Genomic DNA, 19,492 nt, shown 5'->3' with positions numbered 1-19,492 from the left:
ACACGCGTGCAACCCCCCCCCCCCCCCCTCTTCTATAAAAAAATTGACTATTACTTCACACCTCAGGACGTGTCTTTTCAACTCACCCCTTCTTTTTGTCAAGTTCTGTCACAAGTTTCTTTTTTATCTCCTCATTAGTTACTTGGTCTACCCATGTAATCTTCCACATTCTTCTGCATCACCAAATTTCAAAACTTCTGTTTTCTTGCTGTCCCGCCTGTTCACTGTCCACATTTCACTTCCGTACACGATTAGACTCCAGACGAACACCTTCAGAAAAGATCTTCTAACATTTAAATTTATATTTTCTGTTGCCAAATTTATCTTTTTCAGGAATGCTTTTCTTGTTATCAAGTCTGCATTTTATATCCTCTTTACTTCAGACATTGTCAGTTATTTTGCTGCCCAAATAAAGTTACTCATTGACTGCTTTCAGTGTCTCATTTCCTAACGTAATTCTCTGAACATCATCTGATATAACTGGACTACATTTCATTACCTTTATTTTACTTTGTTGATGTTGATCTCATACCCTATTTACAAACATTATCCATTCTGTTCAACTAATCTTCCAAGACCATAACTGTCGACAGAATTACAATGTCATCAGCAATCCACAAAGATTTCTTTCATCACCTTGAACATTAATTCCCTTTCTAAATTTCTCCTTGGTTTTCATCATAGCTTGCTCAATGTACAGATTGAATAACATCAGAGACGCGTTACAAACCTGTTTAACTTCCTTATCAACTACTGCTTCCATTTCAAATTCTTTACTCCCCGTAACTTCAGTCTGGTTTCTGTACAAGTTGTAGATAGCTTTTCATTCTTTGTATTTTATTCCTACTGTCTTCAGAACTTAAAAAAGGTGTGTACCGCCAAAATTGTCATATGTTTTCTCTAAATCTACAAATATTTCCTTTACTTCACTCTTTTGCCTACGACACTTTGTCTTTCTTCCTGAAGTTTGGAGTATTTGGCTTGATTCATATATCTTGCATACCAACTGGAATAGTTTTGTCATGGTTGCTTTTCTCAAGGATCTCATTAATTCTGAGGGAATGTTGTGTACTCCAGGAACTTTTCTTGACTAACCCCTTCAATACTCAGTCAAATTCTTCTTGTGTTATCACATCTCCCATCTCACTTCCTCTTTCCTTTCTTCTTCTTCTTCTTCTGCTTTTACGGCCTCATTGGACCACTTCAGTCAATCATTTCTGGTCCTCTTCTTTGGTATTTTCCCCTTCCGAGTGGCCCAGTATCTCTTCATTCGTTCCGATGCTTTTCGTCGTTCCTTATCTGTAAATACCCTCTTCATTGTATGTCGTTTGTCAATTTTTGGTTCAAATCTTATTTCTGTGTCCCTCAACTTCTTTAAATTTGGCGTTTTGTTCTGCAAATCATCCAGAGTTATTTCCAGTTCTTCCATATCCTCTCTTATTTCCTTAAGCCATCCTCCTTGTTGTTTCAAATTCCAGAGTTTCTCAATAATTTTCCTTGATAATCTGGTTTCTGGTGTCCTCAGAATGTGACCACAAAAAGAGATCCTTTTCTTTCGTATAGTATCAGTGGTGGGCTCCAGTTCTCTGTATACCACTTCATTTGGAACTATCCGCCATTGCCCAGCTTTTTGATATTTCTTATTTATGCATGTTCTAGCAATTCTTCTCTCTACTTTTAAAATTTTGTCAATTCTGTTTCACATTTGTTTTCCTTGTGTAGTTCTGTATATTCCTTCCTCTTTTCAGTTCTCCCTCCTTTGCTTCACAGTGGCTTTGCTACCCAAGGTCTTGGTATTCATATTCTTCTTTTTTCTTGAAAGGTGTTCTTAATTTTCCTACAGGCCGTATCTATCTTTCTCACAGTAGTGCGTGCTTCTAAAGCTTTCCACTTCTCCTCTAACCATTCTTGGTTTGGCATTGCACAATTTATGTCAAACTTTTGTATACGTCTGCATTTCCTTTTGCCTACAGCATTTTATATATTATCCTTTTGTCAATTAAATAAGTAGTCAGTAGTTCATGTTTCATCCAAGGATTTATTCAGGACCTTGTCATTTTGGCTGTTAATCCTTTGCTGCTTTTTGATTTCTCAAAGCTAACCATTCATCTACTGTTATATTCATTTCCCAATTTCGATTAATCATTTCCTAATGCTCCCTTTGAAACTCCAATAATCTCTGTTTCTTGCAATTTATGCAGGTCCTATTTCCTTAGTATCTAGCCTTTCTTCAATTTCTTCAGTTTTGATCTGCAGTTTGTTGGTTGGTTGGTTGTTTGGGGGAGGAGACCAGACAGCGATGTCATCGGTCTCATCAGATTAGGGAAGGACAGGGAAGGAAGTCGGTCGTGCCCTTTGAAAGGAACCATCTCGGCATTTACCTGAAGCGATTTAGGGAAATCACGGGAAACCTAAATCAGGATGGCCGGACGCGGGATTGAAACGTCGTCCTCCCGAATGCGAGTCCAGTGTGCTAACCCCCGCCCCTGTCGTTGTCCTATTATTTGTCATTAGTTTTGTTTTCTTGCTATCAAATTTCAGTCCCCCACCACAGTTAAATTTTCATCTCCCTTAACTATCTGAATGATTTACTTTATCCCATCATACATAGCTTGCAAAATAATCATGGATTTTTTAAGAGATAGTAACCCACTAGTAAATTCCAAGTGAAATGAACTATCTGCTACTATTACAAGAACTTCATTTTAGGGAGCCTGTGTTTGCTGCAGTATTGGTTGATATTACAGGTTCAGCTTTCATTATGTACTAGTATTATTAAATATCTATTCCTACTTTTTAGTTAATCATACATTGTGCTGTTTCCAAAAAGCACGTAAAAACCAAGCAGAAATTACTGTAAGCAAATCCAACAAATTGTAAACAAAACCAAATTGTAAATATCTTTAGCTACATACCACTGATGATGGTTTGCCTCAATAAAGCAAACACACCTGGTGACAAAAACACACATTTTCTTGTTGGTGTGATGACGGAATGAAAACACCCTCGGGAACATAAACACCTGTGCAATGTAAGCCTTTCGATACCTTAAGTAAAGCCTCAAAATTTCTGACAGTAGAATAACTTGAAGGCCATTGTTCCAGCTTTCACTTTAATATCCCCCTGTGTCGGTCATCTGCAAATATGCTGCTGTGGTATGTTATCACTCAAGTGCACTCTTTTATATTCACGTTGTTAATTCTCGGAATTCTTAATACAGCGGAACTTCAATTTTACATTCTCCGATTTTATGTTTTTCGCAATTCTACACCATAATTCATAACACTTGCAAAAAACCCGTAAGACGAATACTAAAAATTCCCTGATTTTACATTTCCTCCTAGTAAGTTCTTACTCGAAGTCTTGCTTGACTTCATACCGTTTTCTTCCTATTGACATTTAAAGTGACTGAACAAGTTATAAATGGCACAAAGAGATGGTTTGGTCCGCAGGTGGTGGCAGAGTTGAGGGAATATTTTAGTCCATTGTGGAGAGGGGAGACATGAGAAAGGAAATGCTGACATAATCCACAATCAGTGTTGCCAGTACAACCTGCAAAGTTTAGCTTCACCACGAAATTATGATACAACTACTGCTAGACTGCAGCAACAATGGAAAAGCAAAACAGTTGACGCAAAGTGTTTCAGACCCAGCCAATAGGTGACAAAGGGGACCAGTCACCAACTTTTCTTATTCCACTTACATTCAGTCTCATCTTTTTACATGTATTTCTGATGTACTGTGTTCAGCAACAATATCAATTGTTAACCTTTTAAATCCAAACACTAAGTCTTGAATATCCTCTCATATTCGAGGAAACATTGGCTATTTCCAGCTAGTGGGCTTTTATTTGCTGGTGACTTGTTTAAGTCACTTAACATCCAGTGCATCCATCACACCACACTAACACACACAAAATGAGCTCACCTGCTAGAGGTGTGGAGAGAGGGAGTGGCCCTTCAACAACAGGAGTGCAGGTAGGGGTGAAAGCATTTTGTGAAATGCTGAAAATTACTTTTTATGCAGATCATGTGCTACACGCTATAGCACATTTTAAAGATTTTTGTGTTCAACTCTGATGCAATACCATTGCAACAATTACATAGACTACTCACACATATGCTTTGCACCACACACAGTAGACCGTAACGATTGGCAGCAGTGACAGAGGACATGAAGCAAAACAGTAACGCCTTGAGCTTTCTTTCAAATTTACATTTTACACAGTATACACAAATTCACTGAGCTTTCCTGTGTCTGTTTCTCTCATTGAGCCTAAAATAACATTTTGACAGTGGCAAGCATCTATAATGTGGCTCGTAAGAAAAGCATTAAACAGTAACAGCAATGCTGACAAATTTTGTCACTAAGCAGATGTCTGCATCTATGCCTATGGTTTAACCACTTAACTGGTGTGATATTTTTGTTTTAATTTACCATGTTCATCAGTTTTTGCTTTTTTTTATGAGCACAGAGGAAAGATCTCTCAAAAACGTGTGTTTTGACGTATGATCTGTGGTCGTAGCATGTCAGAAAGTTGCTCGATTACCTTGTGCCCAAATTCCATTTTCAATTTTTTGACGAGTTTTTACTTGCTGTTACACACTGATGAAATTCATCACAGCAAATTATTATATAAACTTAGAACTGTAATTTAATTTCCTTCACTTATGCATATTTTATACAATGTATTGGAGAGGATTGCGATTTTTCATCATATGTGCCAATTCCACATCTTTTTGCTCGTATTTTGAAGGGTTTTAACATTTTTCTCAGTTGTGCATTAAGTCTGGACTGCACGAACACATAAAATAGTAGTTTCACTGTATACATAACACACAGAAAAGGTCCAAATATGAGATTTTTAGGGAGGTGAACTATGTAGTACATACAAGATCTTCATTAGCATTGTCTTACAAAAGTTACTTTCTGGTATGGAGGAAAACCTTGGAACAACAGGCTTGTTTTTGGAGTAGCATGTCATTGGCAGACCAATATTCACACTCAGACAAATGACTGATTGAGAAAAAGTAGGAATTTGTTAATAAGGTACACAGCATTATTCATTAAGTACTGCCGGTGTTTCAAAAGAAAGCTGTGCAAAGTATTTCAGAAGACAACAGTATGGAAAACTGAAAGACATGCAGAAAATAGACACAGACACACATATGTGGATGGAGCTTTGTTCTAAAGTTTTAACTCGTATTACACGCACTTGATATGGGCATTATTTGTGATATAGGCAAAGTAATTGTGATAGTAAGACTCTTCCCATACACATACCAATACGTCATGGTTGATACCCACGGCCACATTAATTATCCTTCCTTGCAACTCTCCCAGATTACGTGGCAGTGGAGACAGGAAAACACAGTCTCTGACATAACCCCAATAAGAAGAAATCACATGCAGTGAAGTCAGGTGATCATGGGGCCCTGATAAACCGAGTCATGATGGGAAGCACATTCAATCCAATGCTAAGACAAAGAGGTAATCATAGATGCCAGAAAGAAAGTGTGGTGGAGCACAGTCTTCTTGAAAATGAAGACTCCACTGACAGGACATTAATTTTAGATAAATTATGAACGTGTTCTACAATCTTATGTGGATGTTTTGAGCCCTAAACATGCACAGTATGACATTTCACCTTTCCAGACACATGAAACATGGCTTCGTCACTGAAAACCAACTTCTATGGAAAACTATCTTTCTCCTATAGACAGTGCAAGTCATAGCAAAAGTAATAATGAAGTTTATTGTCTTGATTAGTCTGCAGATTTAACAAATGCAGCCAATATGATCTTACAAGCATGCATTTGCAAAGGATGCACGAGACAGTTGACTGCAGTATCTGCACAAATGATTCCTTCACATGCTCCACATTGTCTAGTGATGATCCCAGCTGGCTTGTTTTCTTTGCACTTTGTAAGCAGCTACTCTTACGGAATGTGTTGTGACCCCCATTGATTCCTTTGTCTGATGGAGCTTTTACCTGGTATTTGGTGTGAAATCATTGTTGGACTGTCACAATCGATTCACATTTAGTGAATTCAAGGGTACAAAATGCACATGTCTCTCCATTATTCACCACGTTGTGACACACCAGCCTCCTAGTGCTCCACTTCGCAACATTGCCAGCCACCATGGCAGTCAGTCACAAGGTTACTTTAATCAAAGTATAGCAGACGAAGACAAACTTCTAGTGGTGTGCTCTGCAATTATGCGAAACATGAAATGAAACTGAGAGATGCTCTACCCACTGATATTTCTTTTTCCTGTATATCTTGTTCTCAAACAATCATCTTCTGAAACCACTGTCTATTTACAAACTTTAATGTAGGCTATGAAGGCATATGAAAGATAATGGAATAATAAAGAAATCTTATTAAATCAACCAGACTGACTAGAATGTGCTTTGAGGCTGCTAAATGTAAAGTAAGGACTGAAGACAGAGAATCTGCATTTTTTTTTTTTTTTTTTTTTTTTTTTTTTTTTTTTTTTTTTTTTTTTTACACTCATGACAGGTTTCAAAGTACCTGACATTGAAGAAGGCACTAAAATAGACATAATCAGTTGGCAGAGATGTGAACTTGTTAGACTCTGCAGATAAAATAGTTTTTATATACTTCCACTGAAATATCATTGTGACTGACATTTCAAAGAGCTGAGTTGTAGATGCCAGCCAATTATAGCCCTTTCTCAAGTGCTATGTGACTCACAGTATTGCCTGTTCTTTAGGAGCATGCACAAACTTGGCTAGCTGCATGCCACCCAATAATGCCTCCCCCCACTGCAATCTGCCAGTCACTGAGTTATTTTAGCTGAAGTGTAACAGAGGAAGACTAAATAATAAGAGAAGCAAGAAGTGGATTTGAAAACTGATCAAAGTGTATGGTAATAACAAGACAAATAATAAGCAGGGAAACACTGGAGATAAGCAACTTGTACCTTAAGAACAATGGATCTTTAAAACACCTAGGAAGCACTGTTAATTGGAGTAACAAAAGGGAACAGGAAATAATGAGTCCTATCAAGTCTGTAGAGAGTGATTCTTGTCTGAAATTAATAAACAATTCAGTATTAAACTGCTAACAAAAACATCGAAACACTGTGTTTACAAGACAACTGTGAGGCTGTTCGAGACATGAACACTGAGAAAGAAGGAAACAACGCACTAACTGTGAATCAGTCTTCGAGCATTGAAGGTTTAGAGAAGAAACAAACACAGAAATTCAGCAGTATGAAGGAGGAGGAGAATTGAACACGAACGAACACACACACACACACACACACACACACACACACACACACACACACAACAACAGTGACGAAGTGCCAGAAAGTAATTTATGAAGGAGGGAGACCCCTTCACAGATCAAATCTGAGGTGCCCGACATAGAAAACCACCGTCTCAAAAACATTTGTGACATACCAAAGCCAGCCAATGAAAAAGCATTTCAAAACTGAACCTTTGAACAGATAAACTAGATATGAAATGGTGTTAAAAATTCTGTTCCACAGTTCATGCAACACAGAAGTGATTTTACATAGCAAATAAACATACACCAGTCTAGTAATGGAACAAGGTAAGGGCACACTCTGGAGACATAAAACACTGCTGAATATGTCATAAATAGTTTTAATTTTTGCATTTGTTCTTTGTATTTACATAGATTCATATGTATACTGCTTTACCTGCTGTCTGCTTATGACACGAGTTCCCTTAAAAAGTTGACTTATTGACTTATACAAGAGGTTCTTCTTTAACGTACATTGTGAAGCATAAGCATAGGATTAGTATAAGTCATATAATTTTTTGTTGGATTAGCAAGGTGTGCTGGTATTCTATCTACTGGTAATATTTCCCAAAGTGTGTCCCTTAAGTTTGTCCAAAGTCATAAAAATGTGCATTATCTGTCATAAAAGGATACTGTTACTTGAGCAGGTAATGAACTTTCAGATATAGTATAATTTTGGTTAACAAAAAATAAATTCTTGAAGTAGGCACTTGGAAATATAGGACCAAATTTTTACATTTATTTAACTGTCTGAAATATAAAAGTATGTGCCAAATGTAAATAGTTCATTCTGTATGTACAATAAAGAAGTGAGAAAGACAGTTATATGAACACTGCAGAATAACTGTACAGCTAAAAATATTTACAAATATAAATTAAAATAACTCCTGAAAATACATGCAACTAAATTTTGTACAAAGTTTTTTTCTAATAAAAGACAATCTATACATATAAAAGCAACAGTAAAAAACATTTGATGGGAAATCAGCTTGAGCTGGGAAGTTCCTGTATTCCTGGAGTTTCGGATATCCCAAAACCCATATCTGCAAATAATCTGTGAAGATCTATGGAGCAGTAGGCACTAGAACTTAGTATCAAGTCCACCTGCTTCTGTAATTTTACGTATGCCATATCAACATCATTTTGTACTCGTACAGCACCTGGTTCTGTGGACAATAAAATTTATTTTTTTGCTGTTAAAAACAAACTACTTATTCATGACTGTTTGCTATCACTAAAATACTGAGAGTAACAAATTCTTATAACCTTATTTTTAAACTGAGTGTAGAAGGCGTCCAGAAATCAACACTATAAAATATTTTAGCTTTCTTGAACTGACAGAAAACAGAATGTGCAAAATAAGCCAGCACCCCAGCATTCAAATCACCAGAATGAGAGATGTATATTAATTAGAAATTTTAATATTAATTGGAAGTAAATGCATTCATATAATGTTTACTTACTGTGCTCGGGAGCTTTTGTCAAATCAAATATGTGCCGAAAATACGACAGCTGATTGTACAGCTCACTGTCGGTATACTGAAAGAAAAAGGAAAAGGAAAATAAAATCTCTTGCCATCTGTTTACAGAAAGACGATGAGTAAATATTTCATTAAACAGCAATATAAATGTATAACAGACGTGATTCAGTGAGATTAGTGAAAATGCCTTTTGGATGTCATTGGGGGATGGCATCCATTGTAGCACACATGCTGAAGAGAAACTGTTAGCTAAACATATGGTGGTAGACACAACATATAACTGATGGGAACTGATACTGCAATAAGCTTGTGACTATTACAATATGATACAGGTTTAGGAGCAAGATCACAATGCTCCAGACCACAGAGTGGGGCACTTAATCTCTAAAGCTTGACTGACTCTGCCTCTCACCAGACATTGTACAAGGCTCTCACTGTGCCAAACAGGAAAAAAACACTATCTGCAGGGGATGATGATGATGATCTCATTAAGAGACTGAGCACAAACTCAGATTGGAGGATAATGAAGGACATCAGCACCATTCTTTTCAAAGTAACTATTCTAGAACTTACTGTTAAGTGATTTACTGAAACCACATACACCTAAATCTAAATGGCTAGGTAAGTATTTGAAGCACCATCCTTCAAATTAAATTAAAGTCCAGTGTCTTAACCACTGTGCCATCTCTCACCATCTTTCTCCAAGGCAAAATGTCACAGTCAACAATGTGTGAAATGTAACAGTGTATGAACAGCATAGGCATTTATTTGTCAATAACAAGGGGACGGGAATACTGACCAGAGCCAGCTTTTTGTTTTTATCTTCCTGATCAAATAAAATCAAATCAAATAATAAGAAGTATGTAAGTTTATGCTTTTCCCATCAGCCACCACTAACTCCACAATACTACTGTCAGTACATTACAGTCAGAGCACAATTCTTTTGTGTAAGGACTAATAAAATAGTAGAGAAATACATTCACCAATATTAATGACAGTGAACTGTCAATGTGATGTACATGTATATCTCAAAACTATTTGCTGATAGAGAATGGGAGACAAGGTGCCTCTTGACTTTTTTTTTGTATTTCTAGCCCAAATTATTCTCTTCTTACCAAAATATGTAACTCTTTAAATCTTACATCAGGGCACATATTTTAGAAAGTGTTAAATACAAAAAATATATCAAGAGGCACCTTGTCTCCCATTCTCTATCAGCAAATAGTTTTGAGAAATACATGTACATCAAATTGACAGTTCACTGTCACTAATATTGGTGAATATATTTCTCTACCATTCTATTAGTCCTAACACAAAAGAATTGTGCTCTGACTGTAATGTACTGACAGTAGTATTGTGGAGTTAGTGGTGGCTGATGGGAAAAGCATAAACTTACATACTTCTTATTATTTGATTTTATTTTATTTGGTCAGGAAGATAAAAACAAAAAACATCCTATCCCACAATTGCTGCACCATTTTGCTACCTATGGTTCCAGTAAAGCCAACCAGTACCCTTATACAGTAGTAGGCCATTTGCTAGTTCTTTATTAGGCATAATTTCTTCAGGACTTTATCAAACAAATATTCTCTCTTTTGATCACGCAACACTTTGCACTGGATGATTAGGTGAGGTTGTGTTTCATCATCCTCACCACATGGCCTGCACATAGAGGCTTCTTTACATCTATCATGTGTAGGTGTTTCTTAAAGTTTCAACAGCCTGGCATTAGTCCTACCATGAGTTTAGTCTGTTTCCTGTTCAAGCCCACGATTACAGAACTACTCTTAAATCATGGCTCTGGTATAATTAGCTTGCCATATTTTTGTTTTTGGGTCACAGTCCAATATTCAGCATGCTGTCTTCTGATCCAGTTTTGTATTTTCTATTTAATCGTCACTTTAGTTGTGCTTAGGACTGGTTCCCATCCAATAAATGGAGTCTTAACAGCTGTCCTTTCTAGCCTATCAGCTTCCACATTGCCACTGATTCCAGAGTAACCAGCAACCCACTGCAGGTGTACCCTCTTGTTTTCCCAAAAGGGCTTTGTAGCATTCTGCAATGATCTTTGATCTCACTGCAGTGCCTGATGGTGATTTCACAGCTGTTTGACTGTCTGAATGATATGCAGATTCTCCTCCATGTACACCCTGATAGCATTTATTTCTGCCTGGAACAATGTGGCCAACTTTCCTACAGAGACTGTTCTCTCTAGTCTAGGCTGCATCCCATACACCCATCCCAAGGCCCTTGTGATTTTGACCCCATCAGTGAAGCAGATTATGCCTCCTAATGGTGTTGTGGTTTGTTCTTCCACTGCTCTCTACTTCCAACTGTTACATGGAAGGTTTGTTGGAGCAACTGCAAGTTGCTATATGGTAGCTGGCATTTCCCTGACCATTCCCATATATAACACATCCCATATTGGTGTGGATTCAGGATACCCTAAAGATACCCAATATTTCCAGTTATCATCCTATATGCTCTAGTTCTGCTTCCATTATAACCCACAAGTGCAATGTCCTGCATGGTCTCCATTCCAGTAGTGGATGTGCTGCTAATTCTGCCTGTTATGGCTAAGCAGGCCAGTCTCTGCACCTTGCCAAGCTCCTCAGCAGCCACCTTCATTGTATTTTGCTCCATCACACTGTAGCTCCCTATATTAAGTTGGTCTTATTAAAGTGGTGTCTATCCAGTACCTATTCTCAGAATTAAGACCTCAGTTTTTTCACGTTGTTCTAGTGTTCATAAGAATAGCTTTCACCTCGGAACATGTCGTCTCCCACTGTCCATCAGCAAATTGTACTAAGAAACACACGTAAATCATGTTAACAAGTTCATTGTCAGTAATATTGGTGAATATATTTCTATAGTGCTCTATTAATCCTTACAAAAAAGAGCAGTGCTATGACTGTAATGTACTAACATAAATACCATGGAATTAGTGGCGGTTGATGGGAAAAGCATTAACTTATGAACTTCTTGTTTAAAGTTTAACTACTATTAAATCTGAACAGGACATGATGCTTAAAGTAAAATAAAATATTATAAAATTTAGATTGCAGCCCAAACAATTAACAAAATCACACACACACACACACACACACACACACACACCACAGTCTTCCCATTGCCAGCTAAAATAGAGGATAGATCTCCTACTTAAAACATACAGAATCCTCTTCTTCAGAATATGAGACACATTATATTAACATGTGGCATTGGCATACTGAAACACACATACATAATCATGACAGGTATGCAATTCGTCTCAACAGAATAAATAGCCAAAGGTAAGATGGCCATGCCCTTAATGGAGACTTATTACTTTGTTCCCTCCAAATGCACAGAAAAAGAAGTTTATTTCACCAACCACATCTTACTGTCCTTCATTTCCAGCCATTTTCCCTCTTAATTGAACTAGACCTGCTGGCTGAACTTCGAGGCAATCTCTCAAAGAGACAAAGGACCATTTACCATGGTGTCTCTTCAATAAACTTCCTTGATCATACGTCAGTTCCTTGCTCGTATGTCAGCTTACTCGGTGACCTAGTAATCAGAAAAATACTACTCCCTTCCACTACAAAATCAGGACACTTTTAAACTACTTTAGGAGTGCTTTCATTTCGAAGAACTGTTAAAGCAAACATAACTCTGCGCCTCGTAAGAATCAGAGCTAGTGGTTTTCTCCAACATTGATATCTGTCAAACCTGTGTCTTTGTTGCAATCTTAGACAGTTTTATTGTGCACAAATGGTTACTAAAAACGTTGTTCCATGAATTGGCACGAAACATATGGTACACTGTGTAGTGCTTTGAGAATATCGAAGTAAATTCTAGAACCACTTGGCCTTCCACCGTTTCGAATACCTGATATTTTAGAGGTGAGTGGGAAAATTGAATACACCCTACTGCGCATCGCCTATTTGTATGTGCAGGTCAAAAAACAGTTATGAGAAAAAGATGGACCCGGTGGCCGAATGGCGGTAGACATGTACCTGCTGTATGCTCTACAGAGTTTGTACGGTAGAGAAGAAAAAGAAAAGTTTATGATATATTCTGTGCTCTTTGGTGTCTGTGATGATTGCAAAAAGACTAATGAACAATTGAATATGGATTTCTATGTACATTCATGTATTGGACTCGCTTGACACTAGATACTTTTAACTTACTTCACGTATTGGACTCTGAGAAGTCAAGACGCATGTTCATATTTTCATATGGTTTTTAAACCAACTCTTATGTCTTAATGTACTTAATTATTTCTAAAGCTCGAGATATGAGTGAGAAGATGAAGATATTTATGTCTAAGAAGAGAATTTTGTTCGCACAGCAGTTCTAGTACATCGTTAATCAACGAGTACATTGACACTTAAGTTCATATATGTGATCAATAGATTACAGAAATGAGAAGATATTATTTTCTGTGGTGAAAAACGTAAGAACGTGGCACCCAAGTCAGGACCCGAAGAAAATGGGAATTTCAAGACAGTGTGGCAGTGATATTTTTCATGTCTGGTGCAAAGTGATATCAAAAGTGCGCAAGAGTTTTTTTCTGGTCATGTGTTGTTTTTTATCTTTGCCGTAAGACTATAGAGTCTCCTAGTTTTTGTTACTTCTCTGTTGTTTTTTTAGTTTCTTCTCATTGTGAGTTTTTGTGAATAAATACTTTTTCGTAACACATTATACCGGACGGCTATGCAATTATTTGCTGTAGGCAAGTCACCTACATAATTGGTGACCTCCGATTAAGGAACTTTAAACCTTTCGTTAGCTACGTCGAACATTAACTGCAAAAGCAATGAACGACGATGGCAAACGATACAGTTCGATAACAGAAGAAATTCATAGGCTTCAGAACGAGATAGAAACTTTACAGTTGCATATTTCGAAAGATACGAACTTCATTCAAAGGAATGACATTGGTTCAACAACCGTGGCACATACCAGCAAGGCAACATCATCGGAAACTGGGACTACTACATCACAATCACAGCAAGTAACAGCAATGGAACTACCCACTGGTTTGAACGCTTCACCGACTCAACGGTTGCAATTACGAGCGCCCCCATTCATGCCTTCTCAGCCACACTCATGGTTCGCGGTAATGAAAAATATATTTCTACAACAAAGAATAGTCAGTGATCACGAGAAGTTGACCTTGGTGATAAGTAATTTGGCTTTGATATTTGACATTATAGTGAACCCGCCTACAGAAGGAGCATACTGTAGTCTGGCATACTGTAGTCTGAAAGAAGAATTAATTTCTCGGTGTGTGAAGTCAGTCGACATCAGAGTCAAACAAGTACTGTACCAAGAGAAACGGGGGAGATAGGGCCCGTCAGAATACTGGCGTCATTTACGCAGCCTGGTAGATAGCTCGACAGTCTCTGATAGACTGTTACTCCACGTATGGCAACAACAGCTACCAACGCAAGTAAGAACTACACTAGCTACATATGACGAAAGATCAGTAGACGAACTGCTGCTCGCCACAGACAGAATCTACGAGACGCACGAGCCTACTGCAACAGTCACAATGACGTCAACAGATGCCACGTACGATAACTACCATTACCAGCAAGACCAAACTGACGATATAACAGTAAACTGTGCCGCGGTCGAAACGCGACGAACAACAAAAAGTTCAAACAAAATTAGAGATTTAAAAACTGCAATAGAGGATTTGCGAACGCAGCTACGCACGCTACAGTGACCACAAGTTATCTTTAAGTGCAAGAGAGACCGGGCTGGGTGTGAAACACGAAGTCAACAAGAGGAAGAGCTAAGGTGTGTTGGTACCATAAACATTTTGGGAGAGATGCTACAAGATGTACATCACCGTGCGCCTACTCAGACAACCAAAGTATGTACAGAAACAGTGCAGTGTTTTCATGTCAGTGACAGCAATCATCAATACATATGCCTCCTGCTTCGAAAAGATTGTATGTATCAGACGTACTTACGGGTACAAGGTTTTTGATGGATACCGGGTCAGACATTAGTTCGCTTCCTGTCACCCATGCGCCACACAACGAAAACGACATACAGCCACGTTTGAAGGCAGTGAATAACTCTGTGATTAACATGTACGGATGTAAAGTGTGCAAGATTGATGTGGGTTTTTCCAAACAGTTTACTTGGTCTTTTGTGATAGCTGGTATAACAGAACCTATTTTGAGCGCTGATTTCGAGTTGGCGGTCGACTTACAAGGAAAGCGTTTGTTAAATCTGACAGACAACAGTGCAATAACAAGCACTAAAGGGCATACAACTTGTGAGAAGCTATAGGCGATTTGCAACTCTGTAGCCAAAGAGCTACATGACGAAGAGAAGAATCGGAGATGTTCTGACAGACAGACAAAAGAAGTTAAACACAGTACGGTTCACTATATTCGTACCATGCCAGGACAACCCGTTTCATGACGAGGACGTAGAATCGCACCGGACAATCCTTCTTTCCACGAACAATACGAGACTGGAATAGAAGGGAGAACCGATAGAAGTACTCAGGGTACCCTCCGCCACACACCGTCAGGTTGCTTGCGGAGTATGGATGTAGATGTAGATGTAGATGTAGAGATTGACAGAAACAAGGCGTTATTCGAGGAAATGTTACAGTCGGGAATAATTCGCCTGTCAGACAGTCCGTGGTCTTCACCCCTACACTTAGTACGTAAGAAAGATGGATCATGGAGACCGTGTGGGGATTACCGAGCATTAAACTCAAGAACCATTCCAGATAGATACCCAGTACCTAATATACAGGACTTCACATGTGCTTTGGCCGGCGCGAAAATTTTTAGCGTCCTCGATTGCAAGAAAGCATACAACCAGATACTGGTGGCTCCAAGAGATGTTCAGAAGACAGCAGTGATTACACCATTTGGATTATTCGAGTTTTTATTTATGCCTTTGGCCTTAAGAATGCAGCACAGACTTGCCAGCATTTTATCGAAGTGATAAAGGGATTAACATTTTGCTTTGCTTATCTTGATGACATCTTTGTTTTCTCTCCGGCTGGTCAAACACATGAACTGCATCTGTGTTAACTTCGTAAGCGTCTATCTGACTACGGAGTTGTTTTAAACGAAAATAAATGCGTCATGCACAAGAACCAAGTCACTTTCCTCGGCCATACTGTGTCATCAGAGTTTTTTTCTGGTCATGTGTTGTTTTTTTGTCTTTCCCATAAGACTACAGAGTCTCCTAGTTTTTGTTACTTCTCTGTTGTTTTTTTAGTTTCTTCTCATTGTGAGTTTTTGCAAATAAATATTTTTTCGTTAACACATTATACCGAACGGCTATGCAATTATTTGTTGTAGGCAAGTCGCCTACAACAGAAATGGGAAGAAGATATTAGGTGTTGCCATAGCAACCAGGCCTAACAAGATATGAGGACTGTTTCCAGTAATTGTATTGAGTCCAATAAACCAATGGAAGAAAGTTGCGAGTGCAATGCAGTAAAAGACATGAGAAAGTAATAGTGGGGGGAGGGACCGGATAGAAGGCCCTCAACTTTTCAACTAAGAAGATTGGGCATGGAGAGTAAGCCGTTTTCACACACGACATCGCACCGACACAGTAACCAGCGACTGACGCCGACTGCACCAGCTGTTGCTCACTGGTGCTGACTCCGTGTCCACTTGCCGACGACGACGCTGAAACCAACATTCGACGTTGGTGGCGCCAGTGCTGTCCACCGGCGCTGATTGCACATCCGCTCACTAACGCAACTAGAACTCTACGCCGAGTGAGTGAGAAACAATAATTGTTTGGTGAAGTTGATAGAACTGTTTAATGATAAACTGTTAGTGTAGTTATTGTACTCAGTGGTGAATTTTCTTTTAGATGATTACTAGGTTTAAAATCAATAACGTGATGCATCAAGAACAGCAACTAGCAGAACCAGCCATGGCTATGACAGTGAATAAGGAAACGCCAGACTGGGCTGAAGTAGCAAATTTAATCAAAGAACTAAGTCTAATAATCAAAGAACAAAAAAACAGAGTCAAATGGTCAAATTACAACTCTAAGTAAAACTTTAAATGCTCAGAAAGCTTCCTTGAGAGATGAACTGAGTGTGAATTTAAGTGAAAAACTAGAAGCACGAAGTGTAACTTTAAGTGAAAAGCTAGATGCACAAGCGCTAATTTAAGTAGAGAAGTAGAAACAGTAAATATTCAAGTAAATGATAAATTGGACATTCAGAATAAGACTTTAGGATCGTTAAGCGCAAAAGTATAAGAACAAAACAAGGAATTTAGCCAGTTGCGTGAAGGTATGGGATATTTGAAGACTGAATTTGATATTTTAACCACCAAAGTGGAAATTTTTTAGGTAGATATGAAAGGTGAATTAACTAGCTCTTTAAGTAGTCACGTCAAGCAGCTGTTCACTGACTAGTCATACACAGAGTAACCAATTCCAGGAATTGGTAAAGAAACTAGAACTTGATACCGAAGATAAATGTAATAGTGTAGAGTCTGAACTGACTGAAAAAACTACGATCATTTCAAAGTGTATGTAATGCTGCATTTGATGCTGTAAAACAAAGGTTACAAACTTTAAAGGAAAATGTTTAAAAGCAAGACAAACTATTTCTACAGTCCAATCGCAAATTGTAGGCGTTAACACGCGAGTAGATAATGTGGACCGTCACTTTAAAGAGAAACTAGTCACTTCAGACTTAATAAATATAAGTATTCTGGAGGAACAAGTAGAGGAAATAAAACGCTCGAAAAATTGCCGCGAGGACAATCTCCGGAAACATTTTGTCAGTTGCTTTTTTTGAAACTTAATGATAATAGCAATGTTTTAGACAACTTGTTCGAAGAATTCCAACTTGTCCATGACAGAGTAGAATATAGTAGCGGGACTCTGAATTTCACCGCGCTACACTCGTTCCCTCAGATATAAATTATACCGTCGCAGCAGTATGAGCGCTCGACGGCAGAGAAAATAGTAAAATTGTAACTCTTTTTTGTTGTTGTTTTCCTTTTTTCTATCCATTTCTTTTTTGTCTCTCGAGAGCAGAAGCTTAATTCAAACGTAAAAAACTTTTAGTTAGTCTTGCTCTGATTTTAATGTAAAGACATATTGTGGAAGTTGTTATGACATTTGGAGGAGGGAAGCAACATAAAATAAATTGCATTTAATATCAAGACGGTTTTGTATACGTTAGAAATTCCTGGACGATGAAACTTATTGTAAGATTTCGGAGCAGACTTTTCACGCAGAAATGAAGTAGGAGATTTTTGAAGACATGGACGCCGCAAAAAAGAAGACATGTTAACATGGTAAAGGATGAACTCTTATCTACGCCATTTCCCCCTGTCAGTTACATTTTGTTATTCTCTGTTCTTTTTCAATAATTTTTGTAGTGGAAATTGGTTTGACTTTTGCTCAGAAACGCCACAAGGACCACCCCAGCAACAGCTTTTCCAATCACGAAGTCCGATAACTTTTCTGTAATACGAAATCCGATTTGCATTTCATTCTTTCCCTTTTTCACGATCATTAACTATTTAAAAAAAAAAAAATAAAAATAAAAAATAAACCTTTTTTATTCACCATTTCTTCCCACATTTACAACCTTTTCCTTTCTTTTTTATTAACCACTACAAAATAGAATAATTTTACCTGATGTTGTGTTACCTAGTAAAGTGGTAGTTGTGGGGAGGCTTTCACACAAAACTTAACGAGAAGTATTGGTCCGTAAGCAACTGAATGAGGTTAATGTCAGATCCATGGGATCCGGGCGGAGTCACATCTGTCTCCCAGGGACATTAACATTCTGTGTTAACGGGCAAAGTGACAACTGTCTGATCCCGAGTTGTTTTCGGTGTTTCTTCTATACTATTTTGCCTGCACTGAATTCCCTTCAAACCACTGACACGCGTGACGCACCGCCCGGTTTCAAGAAAGAAGTAGTTACAAGAGCTGGACGGTGTGTGAAATTTAATCTGTGGTATCGTTAGCGTTAAAGGGGGGAATCATGTAGTGACCTATTTCTGACAATCAATCCCTACAAGTGTACAGTGGTTCATAAACATTCCGTGAAGTGTTAATTTACGTGCAGTGATATAGTTATCCTTTGACTTAGCTTTAGTTAGTTATTCCGTGCTGTTCATGTCTACACAATTCATTCATGTGTGTAGTGTTCAGTTATTGCTAAATGTATGTGGGAATAAAGGAATTGTTTTCTCAAACACCCACAACACCATCCTTGTTCTTGTGTCTGCTATATGCACATCCTCTGGTTGTGGTGTATTTCATAGCTGGTATTGAGTCATTTGTCCATCGCCACCAGATTTGAATAACACTCTGGAAGGGCAATATTAATGACCTGCCTGGCATCCACAAGACCTTTCATTGCAGGGAATTAATCCACAACACCGCTCATTTGCAGTACTCCTTTCAGCTCTTTTATATCACATTTAATTTTAAGAGTATATGAGTAAGGGAGATCAGACAAACATAGCACTAACTTGTCTCTCTTGCCCTGCATCCTCTTTCTATTCTAGTCAGCATCTAGTGGGGTTTCATTCTTTACAGCACATGTTCACATTCATTAACTTTGTATCCCTGTTTTACTCCTAAGACGGATTTATATAAAACCCTATTTTTCTCCTAAGAAGAATTTATATAAAAGATATGAAAAGCAGATGAAACTGTCTGTGTCAGCCCTACTCCAGATGTGCATCTATGGAT

General features: G+C 38.1%; 1 protein-coding gene across 1 annotated transcript in view; it reads right to left on the bottom strand.

Annotated features, from left to right (window-relative positions):
* Window positions 1-7,621: 7,621 nt before the first annotated feature.
* LOC124595494 (DNA polymerase alpha catalytic subunit) overlaps window positions 7,622-19,492 on the bottom strand; it is a 262,660-nt gene continuing 250,789 nt past the window's right edge. The window contains exons 29-30 of the mRNA XM_047134258.1: window positions 8,762-8,837; window positions 7,622-8,464 (exon numbers count right to left, since the gene is read on the bottom strand). Of these exons, the coding sequence (XP_046990214.1) occupies window positions 8,283-8,464; window positions 8,762-8,837 (258 nt within the window). The 3' untranslated portion in view covers window positions 7,622-8,282. The remainder of the gene's footprint in view (window positions 8,465-8,761; window positions 8,838-19,492) is intronic.

Source organism: Schistocerca americana, chromosome 2 (assembly GCF_021461395.2).
Source record: "Schistocerca americana isolate TAMUIC-IGC-003095 chromosome 2, iqSchAmer2.1, whole genome shotgun sequence".
Lineage (NCBI taxonomy): Eukaryota > Metazoa > Arthropoda > Insecta > Orthoptera > Acrididae > Schistocerca > Schistocerca americana.
This window is presented reverse-complemented; position numbering and strand designations above follow the sequence as displayed.